Below are 19636 nucleotides of genomic sequence, written 5' to 3'. Positions count from 1 at the left end.
TACACTTGAAATCCATTCAACGCAGGATCGTGTGTCTATAAAATCCTACAGAGAAAACATTGGAAAAATCATCAGACTCAAAAAGCACTGAAAGTCTGCCAGATATCTAATACGGTTTCAAAAGTTACAAACCCCTGGATATACAAGTCAGATGTGGTTTCTTCTGCATGAATATTAATAAGCTAAACTCTTAACTGGACACTTTGGGGAAAAAGCCTCCTCTGGTCTGCAGTAATTTGTGTACTTGCTACACACAATTACCTTAAAATATTCCTATGGCTGCCTCTCAATCATCTGTCTCCACAGAACATTAAAGACATTCAATAATGACATCTTGCTGTAGGATTTCTTTACTGTATTAATAAACATTGGAGGCATGAAATGCATTTCCTATAGAGGGCGCACTTACACATGTGCCTCTATATGTGATGAGGTATAAAGACATTTGTAGGAGTATCACTGATTTTAAGAGCAGCAATTAATCTCTCAACCAGATATATGAGAAGTGGTGGGAAATAAATATTCCCAACTCTACATTAAATGTAATCTTTAGATTCATTATCATCCCCATTCCCCCAATTATTCAGCACCTCAGTGGCTGGTCTCTTTATTAGTACCTCAGTCATTTACACACAGTAGAGGCAGCCATTTCTGGGATAAACCAATATTCACTACAATGCAGCCTATCATAGTGACATCACTGAACAACTTGATTCAGGAAGCAATTTTGTGAGCTTAATCATTGTTCCTGAAACGCCACTTATCAATTCACTAGAGACCAGTGAAATCAGTGAAACACAAACTTCAGGTACCACCACTACACTGGTGGCACTCAAATCTACCTCCGCTACCCTGACTTCTCACCTTCTTTGTGTGTCCAGCTTTGTCTGTGCTATAGCCTCATGGATGTCCCAACTCTACCTAAAGCTCATCATATCTACATCTGAACGCATCATCATCATCATCATCATCTTCTCTCCTAAAAAGATTTCAAGCCACCATCGCCACATCTCTCTGTGTGGACAACACTACACTCTTCTCTGCACCTCTTGTCCACTGCCTGACACTACCAAAACACTCTTCCACGCTCACATTATCTCAAACCTGTAACATGCTCCTCTATGGCCTGTCTCTCTCCCCCTCCCCTACATGCCCTATCCAATCTAATTCCATACTCTACCTGCTCTCTCTCTCAATTTCTGGCACTTCTCCAGTGCCACTCCCCAACTTTGGAGACCAGTTGGGTGTGGAAGTGTATTCCAAAGTTTGAAATTATACTTAAAACCCCACCTGTTCATTAAACCTAGCAGTCTTACCACCACCTAATTCTACTCTCACTGGCTTATCTTGCCTGTGCCCACATAACTCTGTTGCCCCCTCTTATCTTAGACTGGCCCTTTCCCATTAGATTGTAAGCTCTCACAAGTAGGGGAGGGCTGGCATATTTTAGCCCGGTGGACGAGACTTGGCTCAGCAGCCTATTAAAAATTAAAAATGCTGGTAGCCCTGTGACCCAGCTCATTGTAGTCCAATATTGGACCGGCCCGGGGGGCAGATACCCCCCTGTCTCTGCTCACAAGCAGAGCCCTCTCTCCTCCGGTCTTCATGTCCAATCCCACCTCAAGCACCAGGATGTTTCTTGTATCATCCTTCCTGCATGTTCTATACAGTACTTTTTTTTCTTAAATACCTTACCTATATATTGTGTTATACTTCATTTCTTCCTATTCTTGTAGTTATACTTCCCGAATGCGCTGTATTTTGTCTTTTCTTGTTTTACATTTTACCTGTTGGTCCTCTATGTCTTTGTACTATGCAATATGTCCTCACTGTACACTGTGGGATTTTGAGTCATCGGATAAATAGCAATATATAGGCTTATATTCTCGTTCATATCCATGCTCACCCACAAAATAGCTACATCCAATACTCAAACAGTTGCTTTAGAGTTAGTTTACACTAGTTTTCATGTATTGAGTTCCCATCTTTCTTTTCAGAGTTAAATCCATCTTCCCTAACATCCATGCTGTTTCTTGGCAAGTTGTGAATTAGCTTGGATGTGAATGTATTGGATAATTTAGTGATTTCTAAATAAATAATGATAAAAATAATACATACTTTGTGTGTGTGTGAGATCTGGTTTCTTGTATTCCTCACAGTACATAGCAACTACACCGGACACATGAATATTACGTTTATATAAACATATACTATAAATTAAAGCAGCTATTGAATGTAAGCGGTCACTAAGGTTTATGTACAATTTCAGTCCTATGTATCAAACTATAAAAAAAATATAGAATACATTAATGACTACCATATAATCACTTAATCGTCAAGATAAGTTTCCAATGTAACGCTTGTAAAGATTATATTATTGCAATATAATGTTCCTTTTAAAGTGGAACATCAATAGATCATTTGAATGCCATGGGGTATAAATATGTAACATCTTTAAATGGGTAGGTCTAAAAGTAAAATCACATTTAGAGAAATCCACCCACAGAGGCCAATTGGTCTTATTCTCCTTCTAGCATGGGCAGTGATCAGTACATGCTGAACGTACAACAAAATTACCACCAAGACCAGCGCCGACTGTACTCTGTCTAACATGAAACCTTAAAATGTCCCAATATAACTTAGAACAACAATATATCATACCTCTGAATGTTTGAATTTAGACAAGACAGTCCCTTCTCTTTGGGAATGTCTCGCCATCTGACAGCTAGGACTTTTATCCCAACTGATGGGAATGTTGAGGTAGGTCAACCATCAACCATGAATCATGCTCTCTTTGTCCTGGATTCACAAAGGTGGTGGGTTATTATCATCATCTTTAATTTATAAGGCGCCACAAAGGGTCCGCAGCGCCGTACATAACATACCAAAAACAGTGAGCCATGACACAACATGATACAGAAAGAACAAAAATTAACATAAATAGACACAGGTAACATGGTAATGCAAATCAAATTATCACAGAGACAATGAGGGAAAGTGATGCTAGAAATCAGTGAGAAGTAGGCCGAAGCTTAAGAAAATAGGGCTAGGAAAGCAGGCCAAGAGGTATAGAGGGTGATGGAATAGTAGAAGGAGCACACAAGGAAAGAGGGCCCTGCTCCTGAGCGCTTACATCCTAAAGGAGAGGGGAGACACAAATAGGGTGGTACTAACTAGGGGAGAGAGTCAGCAGGAGAACTGATAGATTTGAATAAAGAAATGAGTCTTAAGGGCACGCGTGAAGCCTTTGAGAGTAGATGCTAACCTGATGGAACGTGGAAGATCGTTCCACAGCTGGGGAGCAGCCCGGGCAAAGTTCTGGAGACAGGAGTGAGACGAGGTGATCAGTGAGGCGGCGGTCAGAGCAGAGCGGGGGGGGGGGGCGGATAGGAGATTATGTAGAGATGAGATTGGAGATTTAGGGAGGGGAGGATTGATTAAGATCTTTAAAGGTGAAGGTGAGAAGTTTCAATTTAATTCTGTAGGCCATGGGGAGCCAATGTAGTGACTGTTGGAGGAAGACAGCAGAGATAGAGTGGTGGGAGAGAAAAATGAGGCGGGCAGCAGCATTGAGGATAGACTTAAGAGGCTCAAGGTGAGAATCAGGTAGGCCACAGAGAAGGAGGTGACAGTAGTCAAGGCGAGAGATTACAAGCGAGTGAACGAAGTTTTTTGTAGCTTCTGTGGTGAGAAAGGGGCGAATTTTGGATATATTCCAAAGGTGGAAGTAGCAGAATTTTGAGAGGGACATAATGTGAGGCTTGAAGGAGAGGGAGGAATTAAGGATGAAGTCTTACTCACAGTTAAAAAAAGGACCGATGCATCATGCAGATGGGGTAGCATCTCGTCAACTGGGTTGGATCAGATGTTGGCAGGCACGAGTACATCTGTCAGAAGCTTAGAGAAATGGGCAGGCTACTGTTATAGTCCAGAAGAGCTACCCCTTTGGAGAGGTTGGAAGACTTTACTGCTCCATCAAACTTTCTGCACGTAGTAGATGCTGTGAAGCTGGCTATGACGAGGAAACAGGTTAATTTAAACTGCCTTCACTGGCACTCAAGGTTGGGCGCGGCCTGCAAAAGATAGCGAGCATTGTGGAGTGCCAAGCCAAGATGGAGGGCTGCACTGCGGTTGAAAACACGAAATTTCAGAAAGATATCTATGAGGCGCGATGGGAACGAGTTGATCTCATCGGCTGCTTTGAAAACTCTTTAGGAGTCCAAATGGAACATGCCTCAGCTCTTACATTTCACGGATAATGTGAAAAAGATGCACTTGTACCTCGATGAGAAGCAGCAAGCATACCGAAGTGGTTTATCCACCAAGCCTACGGTTAACCACTGGGCATTATTTGCAAAAGTCGAAGAAGCAAAGTGGAAGTTTCAAAAATGTTGCTGACTACCTTCTCCTCAAGAGATACTTTGGATCACCATGAAGATGTGTCCCTGTGCTTTCTGAGGATGAGAAGCAGCTCTGCTGGCACTTCACTTGCATTGAAATCCGAGGGAGAAAAGTCCCCATCCTGCCGACACCAGCCATGCAAGCTGCAATGGAACTTCTCACAGAAAAGTATGACTATTGTGGAGGGATAGCTAAATTGTCTACAGTTTCGCCAGACCAGCTGCCTTGTCACACTTCAGAGGCTCCAATTGCATATGACTGTTTCCAGAGTGTGTGGGGCCAAACATCCTCACACGCTGTCTTCCACCAAGCTTCAAAAGCACATTGTCACTCTTTCGAAGGTCCTCAACCTAAACGACACAGAACTGGATCAGTTGGTAGACTTCCTTGGGCACGACATCAGGGTGCACTGGCAGTATTATCGCCTCCCAGAAGGTACCCTCCAACTCGCTAAGATTAGCAAACTGTTAGTGGCTCTCGAGAGTGGCAGACTGGCCAAATTCAAAGGCAAGAATTTGGACGAGATACACATTGATGCAGACGGAAGTAGAAAATCTGGTGTCTGATGTCTGCTTTTGACTTTTACCTCGGTCATTTACATATCTGTTTTTTTCAGAACCGGTCCAGCTATAGAGTGACATGTTGGATGATTAGCAATCCCCTGTGACAGAGGGCCAAACGTTTGGTCGACACTTCCATGTCAAAAGAGAGGCGGTGTATGGACCTGGCAACACGGGAGCAGTGCCCAGCCATGGCTTCCACAGGTAGGTGTAACACACAGTTTTGCTAGGCAGAAGAACTTTGCCTTCTCTGTAGTTTGCAGAGCCATAATGGACCACTCTACTTCCTTTCGGGTTGCAAAGAAGTGCGGAGGAAATCCTGGGACAGAGAGGAGGTCCAGGCTGTGGAGAAACACCTGATAAGGTTTATACACACGTTCTGGGTGCCCGGAAAGCGAGACTGTTGCGTGCCTCATGGCCGAACCATCCATACTGAAAGATCGGAGCTGATCGAAGATGAAATTCTACATAAAGAACCGCATTACAGCTTTAAAGAGGGATCAAACTTGTTGAAATGATGCGCAGTGGTTGAACAGGGCTGTAACCTCCATTGCTAGGTGTCTGTGTAAGCGGGCATGTGGATGTCCTCAGATGGCCAGAATACATGACACTTTCCCATCTTGCAGTCCGTGTCAGTACTTCATGCAAAGTCAAAGTGTTAATCTCATGTGGTAACTGGTGACCACTCCTACACAAACCCCTATGATTGTTCTGTCGACAGGACATTAGGAAATGGGTGACCCTATACGCCATATTTCAGACATGGGTCCTCACAATGCAATAAAATCAATGTGTGTGTTCGTGTGTGTGTCAGGGGTCTTGGTGAATATAGAATTGACAAACTTGTCTCACCAGGAGTCCCAGTGTTGTGTATCACAATCCTTGCTCATAGGAAAAGCCCCAGTGTTTTTCAGCGAGGGACTGGTAGCCTCTGTGAGGGGTTCTCAGTGTTTCCATCCCACAGGGGCAGTCTGGGGCTGATTTTCACTACAGCAGGGGGGCTCTAAGCTCCTGGTCTCCCTGTTCTGGAGAAAACCAGTCCAGGCTGTCTAACGTTGAGAGCGGTTGAGGAGAGGGGCGACTGATATTTATTTATGGTACCGTGCTTGAGAAACTGTGAATAAAAAGCAGATGTCTTAGATTTTAAAATCACCAGACAAGGCATCTCTACGAAATGTTTTTTTCTGCTGCGAAGCTCGATCAACGTGAAATAACAGAGTGATTTTGCTTATACCTACTGTGGCATTGTTTAAAAAAGCTTGAAGACACAAAATTTTTTTAATTAAAACTGTGGAAAGCCCCATCTGGTCCTCAGGCAACACTTTAGAGAGCTCTGCTGTGGATCAGCTCAGTGCTACGTCACGTCTGTTGGAAATAAGAACACAGTTGCGACCTTTTTCCATTACCCCACCCCCCCCTAAAAAGAGTGAGTATTTTGGAGAGGACTGAACAAATAGCATACCAGAAAGTATCAGCCAGTCCCACCGAGTTGTACCTTGGAATTCCAACACGATATCAAGCATTTACTATTGTACATGTAGGCGCAGTATTAGAGCACTTCATTGTTTGGTTGACCACCTTTTCTCAATATGGAGAATGGATTGTTACTCAATACTAGCATGTAGTTTCCATTGTTACACATGTGCATGATATTATGATGTTTTTATGCTAATAGGAATATTTTAATGATTTAAATTAATATAATAAAATCTATATATATTTTACTTTTGTGTACGGCCTTTTGAGATCACAGGCTTACAATTGCATTACTTTATTACATTATTTTATGTGGAGGTGGCAGACCTCTTGCGATTTGTGAGCAGTGTCCATAGCCATATCTAGCGCCAAAGGGAATTTATGCTTTGTTTTATAACAGAAAGAATGCAGGAATATGATAATATCACACAAGTGGTAGTTGACATATAATATGGGGTTATTTGAAGATTTTGAGAATTGTAAAAAAATAAAAAAAAATGTGAAAAAAGTAAAAATTTAATGAAGTCAAACTTTAACAAAAGCATCTCCTCTGCATGAGATAACTCTATTACCCACTAGAAACGACCTACAAACATTTGTTGCAAGACTTTAAATGGATCTAGCACTAAAATAGATCCTGTAGTATAATCTAATATAGAAACTCCTCTTGATAATACCACTGTCCTTTATTAATTTAATAAAGTGGACCAGTCACATACACACAGTGGAGGCAGTTATTTTATGGGCTGAGCCAATAAACAGGAGCATGGAGCCTATCAATTCACCAGGAACCAGTGACATCGTAAGAGATAAAGAACTTTGCTAATAGGCGAAAATATTCATTCTGACCGTATAATTTTTTAATTGTACTTTTATTTCTCTCTATGATTATTGCCTCCCAACACGTAGAATTTTTTCCTCGGTAGGTGCAATGAGCCACAACTTGGCCTATAGGGAACCACATGACACGATTCCTATTTTATATAATTGGCAAAATTTGTCACATGTGGTCCTACCAAGTAAACCGCCTGTTCCTAAAGTTTTTGGCATTACAGATCGAGCTATACACAGAGTTTATGTAACAGGTTAGCCATAGGATTGAACACACATCATACATATGCTTTGATTACATAATTCCAACGGATGTTACTTCAGAGTAAATCTGTGACACCTTACGGGACCAAGAGCCAATTGTGAGGGCCTTGAAATATATATCTTGTTACCCACCAACACTTTGCTGATGGGCAATATTTGCATCTTGGTTGCAACGGATTATTGCATCTTGGTTGCGATGGATTATTGCATATTGGTTGCGACAAATTACATAACCAGGTGGCCAAAGCTTAGTGCTACATCAATTAATTTTGAAACATAAAATATGAAATCGAATTCTTACCTTTTCTTGGAGCTGGTTCCATTCCAAAGTAGAAATATGAAAACAAAAAAAACAAAAGCACACATTAGAGCAGGATCTAAAATACTAATAATATAAAAAGAATGCTGTAGTCAACATCACCAAGTGCACACAATTATAGGTTGCAAGTATAAAGGTTTATTACATACTGAAAGTGCAATCAGAACCATAATAATCAAACTATGATTCATGACTATTGTATGGGTAATATACAATACGGTCGATTTTTTGGGTTCATTTTGTTTTCAGAAATGATTTGCATATGTATGTAATAAACTGGCGTTGTGAATTAGAAACACAGAATTGACAATATCTTTTGATCCACAACCAAGCAAAATAAAAAAATATTACCTTTTCTTGGTCTCACTAAGATCGAATTATTAACAACCTGTGAGATATGTACGTCTTCTGCGGATTATAATGCAGGCGGAGTATGTACGCGTTTCCAATACAAAAATAAATTTAAAAAAAAGATGGATGCTATGGCAGGTGCCTGAATGGCCTTATTGGAAAGCCACTTTGCCAGGCAGAGATAGCCTTATGAAACCCCAAACTCATTCCATACTGGAACTTTATTTCATATGGGGTTAAATGTCACCATTTGGTTTCCCTATTGCAGCTGGGTCTTTTAAACCTTTGTCTTATAAACATTCTAATGGGCTACAGGTTGGTTTAGCAATGTGGATTCTAATATTCTGACTGTATACAGATTGGTTATAGCCCTGTGACTAATGTTTGGGTAGGATACAGGATGGTCTAGTCAAGTGAATAGTTTTATGTTCTGATAGTATGCAGGATGTCCAGCCCTGTGAACGTTCCAAGTCTCTGATATAAAAACTGTTGGTCTAACCCAGTAAATATCCGAATACCCGGATAGAAAACAGGTTGTTGTAGCCCTATAAATGTTCTAATGCTCCGATAGGAAATAGGTCGGTCTAGCCCAGTAAACTTTCTAGTGCACTTAATGGCTAAAGATTCTAGCCTCATCCTACATGGACTCTGCATAGTCGTCGTAGGATGGAGCCAGAACAAGATGAAAAGAGAGAATACAGAACTATGTCATATGTTCTTAAAAAAAGTAAAATAAGTTCTGTTAAACTATAAGTATTTGCTCAGACCAAGTTAGTGTTTTTAGATGTGAAATAGGCTCTCAATTATACAATGTATACCTAATCATTTAAAATATACTGAAGGGCAAACCAAATATTGGGGCTAGCGGAGGGTGTATTCTCATCCAACACACGTTATCACACTGTGACCCTCTCTCTCTGGCAAATAATGACAGGCCAAGAGCCACCCAGAAACAAGTTCAACATCAGCGATAGCATAAACATCAATCACCGCTGCAACACGGGTGAGCAAATTGATGGCACTGTACTTCCAACACTACCATCCGCTATACAGACCATTAATGTTCCGAATGTCATGCTTGTAAGTGTACCCGACACCAACACACAGTGGAGGCGGCAATTTCGAAGGCTGAGCCCATTTATAGTCCATGTGAATTCACCAAGGGCACAGTGAGGTATAATACGGCGTATCCTCAAATATTGGCTTAGCCAATAAAATGGCTACATCCATTATGTGCAGCAGACACGTACACTGCAGTTACTGCTTCACGTGGAGCAATTTCTGTTGAACATATGAGCTGCTCAAAGTAGTACGTTAGGGTGAGTAATGACACGGAGATTACCCATCGTGATGGTACTGCCAGCTGTACACGTTCCATTATTTGCTCAGTGATATAATGTGATCCTTTTTTTTTGTTGCTGTTTTAAAGTGATAATTCCCCATTAAGCCATTTGTGTAAATTTTGGAGAGCTTAATTAGGAAAAATCCCATATATATCTCTCAAGTGTACCTTGGTATGAGAAGTGATTTGTTTTTTTTTGCCAATATGATAAAAAAAGAAAAAAAAGTCTGCAAGACTTTTAGGTTTGCCGGTATTTACTCGTTTCAGAACACATTGAGTGAGGGTTGCAGAATTACACAGTATATTAAAAAATACTCTCCAAAATCTCTCCAAAGCAAAATCCCAGGCATTGGTCATCATGAACCCTGGGGGTCAGTGCGTGTAGTGAACGACATACATACATGCACTGCGGCAGGAGAGGCCAGCTTTCCGACTGCTGTTGACATGCTGCTTAACAGCTGGAAATTGGAATGTAACTTGTGAAACTCAGGATTGTTATCTTACTATTCACCATTACAATACTGGAAAAAAAACAACTTCTACAGACCAAAATGATCATCGCCCAGAAAACAAATAATTATTTCCTTTAAATTTTCAATTCAGTGAGTAGAGTTCTTACCAGCGATTTGTGAATGCACAGTGTATCATAATATCACACTACTCAATAAGGGACATAAGAGTCTATGGCAACAGTACATTAATGACTGCTCCAATCAACTATTAGATTAAACAAGTCTATCTTCAGAAACATGACGGACTTGGAAACCATTTTTATTTTCTTCTGAAATATGCTCCATCACTTTGCAAGAAGTGACCTAAAAACTTATGCTGTAAGTGTGTTAGTAAAATCAGCTTGTAATCTATGCTGGAAAGGTTTCTTATAACTAATACACACATTTTTATAAAACTTTTTCCCTCCCCATTCCTAATTGCAGCCTGCAGAAGACTTTGGAAATGGGTGTTCTGCCAATACCATGGTACCCATCCTAGTGAAGAAAGGCATATGACAAACTATGTATTGGATGTAGCCATCTAAAAGGTGCCTGTACATGCTACAAATCTTAAGGTCTATTACACTGTGTGAATGCAGCATCTGTTAGCCCATAACGACTGATAATTCTATTCGATTTCTGATAGGGATATTTCCACATGTCAATCAGGATGGAGGAAAATGTGGTTGAACGATGATCATCATATCCGCATGTGCACATTGTCTGACCACACTAACTGTACCCTTTAGGGTACACGTACAGTGGCCAGATAATTATTTCTATTGATCCAATATCTTCACTATATCCTCATTTTATTCAAGTGTGGATTGCAAAACTGGTGAAAGTAGGGTTTCCACGTGTTGGAGATTTGTCATTCTGCTTCTGGGCAGTAGGAGAGGAAATTCTACAAACAGTTCTGGTGTTATATACACTGTAAAAATAATTAATTCAAAAATAACTCCCATTTAGAAGTCAGGGTAGGCAAGGCTTCAGTGATCACCTATAAGTGCAATGGCTGCAGATGGTACAAATACAAACACACAATCCTTCTGTTTAGTGTAAATGACTATGATGCTGCTCCACACCATTAAGCAAAGACAAGGTAAACTCACCAACATTATTTACTACCAAAGGGTTAGTACTTTTGAAAGGCGTTAAATTAGTCTAGATTAAAAAACATGCAGAAAACTAGAACCCGCATATGCTAAAAGTGGCTTTTATGTCACTGCAATACAGATAAAGTTATTGTAACATTTTACTTGTGCATGATCACATAGCTCATCCCATAGTGTATCACATTATATGCAAAGTTAAAAATAATTCTCACGGGATGAAAATAAAAAGTTACATAAAACTCTGTATGTGCAGTCATGAATGTGATCCGGAGCTACATTCATGATGCGGATGCAAAGTCACAAATAGACCAAATACATTTTAGGTCAAAGGCTTAAAAATATATGAAATATATTGTACCAAAAATAGTCAGAATGTTAAGGTTGGAAAATAAAAATCAATCTGATGGAGGGGGGAAAATCCAGCCACGGTGCACAATGTTGTATGTATTTTTTAAATGCAATTAACTGCCACAAAAACACATCAACGTTGGTGCCACAAGATCTCCTTGGTGGTGCTGACCTGGCTGATTTTTGCCCATACTATTCACATGAATGTAAACTGAATTATTTGGTAAGAACTTCTTTCAAAGCACCATATGAAGAAAAAAAATCACCCCCAAAGATAGAGGATCTTAGTGTGGTTTTGTAATAAGAGTTGTACAACCAAATAATGCAGAATTGTAATATTACACAGAAGTGAAAACTAAAAAAAAAAGTAATTAATGAAACATTCCCATAGGAGGAGAAGGTGGATTTTATTGGGAGGGGGCGGGACTCTGTTGTTTGCACTAAAATGTATCATAGGAAAAACAGGGACAGAGCGCACAGATGAGCCCTTGAACCCAGTCACGATAGGACGACAGACTGACATAGAAGGACAGACACTTGTATACATTACTACCTTTCTTGGACTGCCCTGTGTAAGGCGAGACAGGCCCCACTTCTCTTGCTGCTGTAGAGGAATGCCAGCAGGGTGATAAATATTTACATTTTTTCCAATTTAGTAATGAAGGCTGGTTAGCTATACATGACATGGGGTTGGCGTGGGTCCATTAATATACACAGACATACGTCAAGGAAGGTAGTGGGAAGTGGTAACAATAAGGTAAGCATAAGTCTTAAATGTATTAAATAGGGAACAACCAGTAATTGCAGAGACACTAGGTTTTCACCTACCACTTTGTCAGCCCCGAGTTTAATAACACAACAACAGCACCAGGTTCCGGGTTAGAGATGGACATATTTGAAGGTTGGTGTTGTTAACATAAGGATAACAGATATTATAGTGGACAGTGAGATTGGGTCACTGACCCAGACATTTGTGAAGGTTCAGAAGCGGCAACGACAAATTGCAGTGAACAGACTACAGAGAGTGCACTGTTAATTTTGTAAATGACAATAACTGAGATGGACCTGAAGTCATGCAATAATAGATGTGCAGACACACATAAGAGTACAAAGGAACACACATTACCTGGGTTGCCAGCAGTGGTTTGGTGTCCTCCACCTCAATGACTACATCGCGAGGAGGTGCAGAAGACATGAGCGCCACTGAAATAAAAGACACCAAGATGCACTTAAGTAGGACTATGAGACCACCTCTCCCGATTTCATCAGAAGGTCTCAACCAAATTGGAAATTCAGAACAAATTTGTTTAACATATATATTTTACAAATTGTACGTCTATCACATGTAATGCATAGCCCTAAATATTGCTATGGGCCATTTTTTACAACTCTTCTGAATTTTGGTTGTAACCAGTATAAAAGTGATATGACCTACTTCATCATTCAGAGATTTAACTAAAATGTCTGCTTCCAGTGGGGGTGAAATCACTAAGAAAGAAATCACCGATAGCAACCAGACATTTGCTTTCATTGTCTATTTTGCACTTATTGCTGATTGGCTGCTAAGGGATCATGGACATTTGCATTTTGGTAGTAACTCCACCCCACTGCATCTTGAAGATAGGTGCACTTTGACCATACGGTTGGGATGGGCTCACAAAAGGAAAAATGAAATGGCTATCACCTCCCAATCCAATCCAGAAGTGAGAACGCTTATTGGGACATAGATAATATCCTTAGGACAGTACCAGTTGGAAGGAGAGCCTTTATTTTTCCTGATAAAGCTCAGAAAACAAATAAGATTTACAAGACCCTATATGTATGATAGTGGACAAGAAACACGTTAAGGATATCCAACAGGGGGCCAATGTGCACCTGAAATGTTCCTAGTCCTTGACCCTGTGAAAACCTCTGTAGACAATAATATGAAACATGATTTATTTTAATGGTAACAGTACAATAAACCTATATTTACCAACTTCTCTGCTGTCCCTGTTTTTGAACCAAATCTCCCCACTTTTCTTTTTGTGGGTCACATATGCAAAAATCATCCAGCCATAAATAAAAATCATGGTCATTGAGTTAATTGGCTATACTTCCCATATGCATATTTATTGCCATATTTGGCCATGTGAAAGAATACAATGGTCCACAGGTTGAAATTATGTTTTATATTTACATCAGAGTCCAATGATTTATAAACACACACCTTTATTGGCTTTTAAACCCTTTTCCCCTAGATGCCATATGCTCTCAGTATAATACTATGAACAGTCTATGAGATGTCTCCATTTTTCTAAATATATTTGTATTGTATTACCTCGAAGCATGTATGTGTCTATGAATATATAGTAAAACTAAGAAGAACAGAAAACTAAACTAAGGTCACTAATGACCTCCTCTTCGCTAAAGCTAAAGGACACTACTTCTTGACCTCTCTGCTGCCTTTAATACCGTTGACCACTCCCTCCTTTTGCAAACGCTCAAATCTATAGGTCTCGGTGACACTGTCCTCTCCTGGTTTACCCCTTACCTCACCAACGACTCCTTTTCAGTCTTTACAGATGACTCCACTTCTCCCCCTCTTCCCTTACCTGTCAGAGTTCCCCATGGTTCCGTTCAAAGCCCCCTGCTCTTCTCCCTCTACACCTCCTCTGCGCCTTTGGCCTCCAGTACCACCTCTATGCTAATGATGCCAAAATATATCTTTCATCCCCTGACCTCTACCCTTCCCTTAGGTCTTGTGTATCCGGCTGTTTCTCAGCCATCTCATCTTGGTTATCCCAGCACTTTCTTAAACTCAAAATTTCCAAGACTGAACTAATAGTCTTCCCCCTGCCAGGGCTCCCTCACCTTTCTGTCCCTCAAGTCCGATGCCTTAGGGTCATCCTCAACTCCTCCCTCTCCTTCAAACCTCACATTCTGTCCCTGTCACAATCCTGCTACTTCCACCCCTGGAACATATCCAAGATATGGCCCTCTCTTACTACAGAAGCCACCAAAACCCTTATTCACGCACTTGTAATCTCTTGCCTTGATTACTATAATCTCCTGCTCTCTGGCCTCCCTGACTCACCTTGTCCCTCTTAAGTTTATCCTCAATGCTGCTGCCCGCCTTAATGTTCACTTCCACTACACTCTCTCTGCTGTCCCTCTCTGCCAGTTGCTACACTGGCTCACCGTGGCATACAGAAATAAATTTAAACTCTTCACCTTCAAACCTCTCAATCAATCCCCCCCCCCCCCCGCTCCCCTACATCTTCAACCATATATCTACCTACACTCCTTGCCGGCCCCTTCGTTCTGCCAACGACCGCCACCTCACTACTTCACTGGTCACCACTTCCCACTCACGCCTCCAAGACTTTGCTCGGGTTGCTCCTCAGCTGTGGAATAATCTCCCATATTCCACAAGGTTAGTCACTACTCAAAAGGCTTCAAGCGTGTCCTTAAGACTCATTTCTTCATTCAACCTATCAGCCCTCTTCCCCCTTGTCTCGGCTTTCACTCCCACTCCCCCAGTCAATACCGCACCATTTGTTTCTCCCCCTTTCCTTTAGGATGTTACAAGCTGGGCCCTCCTTGTGTTCTTCTACTATTCCATCACCCTTGGTACCTATTGGCCTGCTTCTCCAGCCCTGTTTACTTAAGCTCAGGCCTATTGACGCTGATCATTACCATCACTCTCACGCACGGTCCATAAATATTTTGATCTGCATTAACATTAACATCTTATCTGTATTTTTATTTATCCATAATGTCTTGATTTTGCATTTTGTTCTCCATGTAATGTGTATGTATCACTGCTTTCTGTACAAGTCATGTACCATGCTGCAGACCTTTTGTGAGGCCTTATAAAAGATAATAATAATAATAATAATAATAATAATAATAATAATAATAATAATAAATAATAATAATTTTGTGTCCCTCTGTAGTCACCTAAACACAAATACATCATAATAGCAATGATTACATAAACATATTTTTGGTCTGCATATTAAGTTTACTATCCTTGAATAGCTAAAGTTTTATTTTTATATTAAGAAATTAATTTATCAGCAGATGAAAAAAATCTTTTTTCTAGTACCTCTTGATTCTGGAACATCATCTGGTTTTGTACTATACGGATCACAGCGGAAATCATCAAGCAACTCAATTGTACATTGCCCCACTACCGGCTTCCTTCCAAAAGGTCTATGGTCAACCACTTTGATGATTATGGGTGGCACATACATTTCTTCTTTTGGTAGATACTACAGAAAGAAAAACAAAATTCATACCATTATTTATAACTGATACTATAAGCTTCCTGAAACCAAGGTACAGAATTAATGGCTGTGCATTTTAGGACCATTAGAAGTTGAAGGTAGCCACCTCCTACACAGACTAGAGAACTATATATCCTCCCAAAATAAATCAACCTTATAATATGAAGCTCAACTATATAAAACTCCCCTCTTACCACTTGCATGAAGAGAACGGAACTCAGGAAGTTGGGCGTCCTTTTGAGGTTCTTGATAACTGCAGATTGGATGATTTCTCCACCGCACTCTACAATGAGGCTGGGTGACGTGACAGACGCCATTTGAAAGCTTTTCATGTTGCGTAATCCCCATGTGAGGATCTGTAGCAATGAAAAAAATGAATTGGGAAGTATATTAATATGTGTCACAGACATTTTATATGTGTATTTGATAGGACATATTTGTATAACAAGAAAACAGGCTTACCTCAATGGCGGTGCGCTGAACCACGGGACGGATGCCTTGAGGCACCATGTACAGTTTCGGAACCCTCTGGGGTGGCAATATTGGCAGATTTGACCCATCCTAAGGAAGCATGGACATATATTACACATTAACAAATAAAACTATCCCGTATTGTTCAAGGGCCTCTCTTCACTCCCAAGGTAATGCCCCATTTATTATTTGATGATAATTTGGGAGCAGAAAATGTTAAAGCCACAAGTAACCACACACTGCTTCCTTCTATAAGAGATTTCAGATCTCTCAACACCCAATCCAGCCAAACCTTGTACCTATATTGTGATCTTCTGAATAACAAAGCTCAGTCCATATTTTGTCGAAAGAAATCAGGACAATCTCCTGAATTGGGACAGTTTGTAGTATTCAACTGTCCCTTATTTATATTTTTCACAGCCTGGTAGTTGCCAAATACTGGAGTGGACATTCAGCCATAAAGGGAGAGAACATTTTAGGCACATGATCAAATCTCTATTTCGTCTTCTAAATCTGAACCTAATGAACTACCAGAAGATTTATATAATAAAATTCCCCTTAACCTGCAGTCCTAAAACTGCCCAAGTAATCCCTACACTGCCCATCACAATGATCACAGTGGAAAACGCCACAATAGGATTGAATGATTTGTATTTAAAGGGAGCGTTAAGTCCCTTGTTCCCAGTGAGACTTACGGTCACTCAGGGGCGTTGAGAAGGAATGAGGGTAGGTACAAAAAGCATTGGGGCCCAGGCCTGCCTGTGTCATGGGTGGAGTCACCAGTCTGGTATGTCCCGCCCCATTCTGTAGCTATGAATTAGGCCCCAAGAAGATCTTGTAGCGGGGCTGAGATTTCTCTTGGCGGCCCTGTAGACAATGGGGTTAAAGGAATTCTTATTTTCTAGGCCTATTGGGCATTCATTTCATTCTACACTGATTTCTTCAGACCCCTCCCACAAAATAATATTGGTCTGGAAACTGGATAAAATACCTATCTGGCTGTGTCTATACTATTAAATCAGCAAATAGGATATACAAGTCTTTTTGCAAGTCTCCCTCAATTCCTTTAATGAGAATAAAATCACTATTTTTTGTTTCAATAAGCTGTGCTCTTCTTACAGTAATGAGTACGTTTGGGTTACAGCGGTTTGTAGAATTCCCTTAAAAATACTAGGTTTAGCGAGCAGCTATATGATCGCTCACTGGTAGAACTCTGATTATTCATGTACAGGACTTCACTGACACTGCCCTCGTCAATGTAATAACTTCACAATCACACAGGTACACCCATATCTGATGCCCTCGTCAATGTAATAACCTCTCACAATCACACAGGTACACCCATATCTGATGCCCCTCGTCAATGTAATAACCTCTAACCACCACACAGGTACACCCATATCAAAGTGAATGGGGAAAAAAATGATCGTCCATATAAAGATGTAACTGGAATTTATCTAAAGAGGGAGGGGGGACACTATATTCTGTCCTGTCACAGAACTGGAGAACTACATAAGGCTCTGTGCAGATGGGGCGTGGCATGTGTGTGGGGCGTGGCGTGGCGTGCGGGTGGGGCGTGGCTTCATTACAAGTTACATAACAGTAAATCTGTCTGATATTTCTGTTGAGGGGACAATAATTTCACCCCCATTGATATTACATTTATAAAAATGAGACCTTGTCACGGAGGATAAGTTCTGCAGCCACCAAGATGTCCCCACAGTGTTTATCGGATTTCAATACAGGATACCAGAGGAGTTTCGGGGTGATGTCAATCCCGGGGTTCAACTTTACTATTGGCGAGCAAACACTTCTGCCGAGAAATTCATCTTTTCCCTGAAACAAACATCAGAAAAGAAACTAAAGCCTGAAGGCAGAGCTGGAGAGGATCAGAAATCATTAAGCTACTTGGAGTGACGCCTCCTACATACCACTTGGTCACTGTCAAATATTTCAATTACTACATTGGGAGGATTCTGCGCTACTGCTTGCGGATCGCCATAGATTTCAACTTCATTGAAGATCAGGGTTTGGTCCCATGATGGATTCAGAGTCGCAGTGATGATTTCTGTGGTTTTACTGCGATGAAGGAACGATACATGTGCATACGGATCTAAAAGTAAAACAAATAATTATGTGAGTCGGCCATCTTTGTTTCCTGTAAACCTAACTCACTTAACATACTGGTGTCATGGACACACCCACTCCCCCATTCCCAGGCTACCTATGGCTGGCAGGATATGAACAGTTGTCAAGCCAGAGTTTGCCTACCCTGCTCTAGTAAAACTAGCGGATGGATTTGTGAACAACATCTAAAAAAAATAAAAATGGCTAAGATCATTTCTTGTCCTATGTAGTAGTTTACTTTTGGTTTCTATTTTGATGTATTTTCTTTTACGTATATAAAAGGTTAAGCTTGATAATTATATATGAACCCTTTTCAAAATGTTCAAATAGTACAGTATTATAGTCTGACAAAAAAAAAAAAAAAAGGAAGAACTCTACAGAGAAATATTTACTAGACAATGTATACCGGTATGATTGGTGCTTGAATATATTTTACACTTTTGTTATTTTCTGTATAATATACAATAGAATTGGGGGAGAAAAAAAAAAGGAGGCCCTTTCCTATTGTCCGTAGTCTTACCAGAAAAACTGTCTTTATCCATGGCAGAGAGGCCGCGAGCTTGATACAGGTAACAGCGAAGGTGGTAATTAAACACTCCTTAAAGAGAAGAAAGAAACCGTCAATGTCAGGTGGTGGCATGTGTAAGGGCCTCATGTTATACAGAACATAATCTGGTTATCAGTGACCGAAAGAGGGGGGGAAGGGGGGGGGGGGGGGGGGGGGTTAATGCAAGGCATTTTCTAACCCGTCTCTTCTGTGTAACACCTCCAGCCAAACCAAACGGAACACCAAGAATAAAGTAACGCAACCCTTAGAGTTTGATAACTCAATGTCGGATGTGTGCGCTAGACGGGATTGGCGACTATCTCCTTTTTAGTAAATATACAATAGCTGCCTTATGTGTCATAAGCTTCAATGAACGATTTAAACATACAGACTGAAGACTATCTGAATATGAGAGGTCCATAGGTTTATCATGTGAGTGTATTTTATGGAGTGAGCTCTTACGATCAAACTTGCAGGAAACAATGGGTGTGTTTGCCCCAAAGACAGCAGTGGCGGATTCCTTCTTCTCAGAGCTTTTCTTCTCCTCTCCCTCCTCCGTACTTGTATCAGCACCCTACATACAGTGAGGACACATGTAACCAATGTAATATCGCATACTCTAGCAGGATAGAGGGTTTAACAGGAATTGGCTCATAAAGAATACAACTTATTTTCATGTGGTTCTATAGTACATCTGCTTGTGTTTATCTGTACACAGAAGT

At 40.6% G+C, this 19636-nt stretch overlaps 1 protein-coding gene across 5 annotated transcripts in view; it reads right to left on the bottom strand.

Annotated features, from left to right (window-relative positions):
• Positions 1-19636, bottom strand: part of MYOF (myoferlin) — a 128861-nt gene that overhangs the window by 19207 nt on the left and 90018 nt on the right. For 2 of the 5 annotated variants that reach the window (XM_075216128.1, XM_075216130.1), the window contains 10 exons: positions 19377-19488; positions 18888-18965; positions 18172-18353; positions 17918-18076; positions 16232-16330; positions 15964-16125; positions 15589-15754; positions 12625-12701; positions 12052-12102; positions 7834-7845 (listed from right to left, as the gene is read on the bottom strand). In XM_075216128.1, coding sequence (XP_075072229.1) covers positions 7834-7845; positions 12052-12102; positions 12625-12701; positions 15589-15754; positions 15964-16125; positions 16232-16330; positions 17918-18076; positions 18172-18353; positions 18888-18965; positions 19377-19488 — 1098 coding nt within the window. Of the gene's footprint in view, positions 1-7833; positions 7846-12035; positions 12103-12624; positions 12702-15588; positions 15755-15963; positions 16126-16231; positions 16331-17917; positions 18077-18171; positions 18354-18887; positions 18966-19376; positions 19489-19636 lie in introns of all 5 variants that reach the window. The other 3 variants (XM_075216131.1, XM_075216133.1, XM_075216129.1) reach the window with 2 other exon arrangements.

Source organism: Mixophyes fleayi, chromosome 6 (genome assembly GCF_038048845.1).
Source record: "Mixophyes fleayi isolate aMixFle1 chromosome 6, aMixFle1.hap1, whole genome shotgun sequence".
Lineage (NCBI taxonomy): Eukaryota > Metazoa > Chordata > Amphibia > Anura > Limnodynastidae > Mixophyes > Mixophyes fleayi.
Note: the sequence above shows the minus strand (reverse complement) of the source record. Positions and strands in the feature narration are given on the sequence as shown.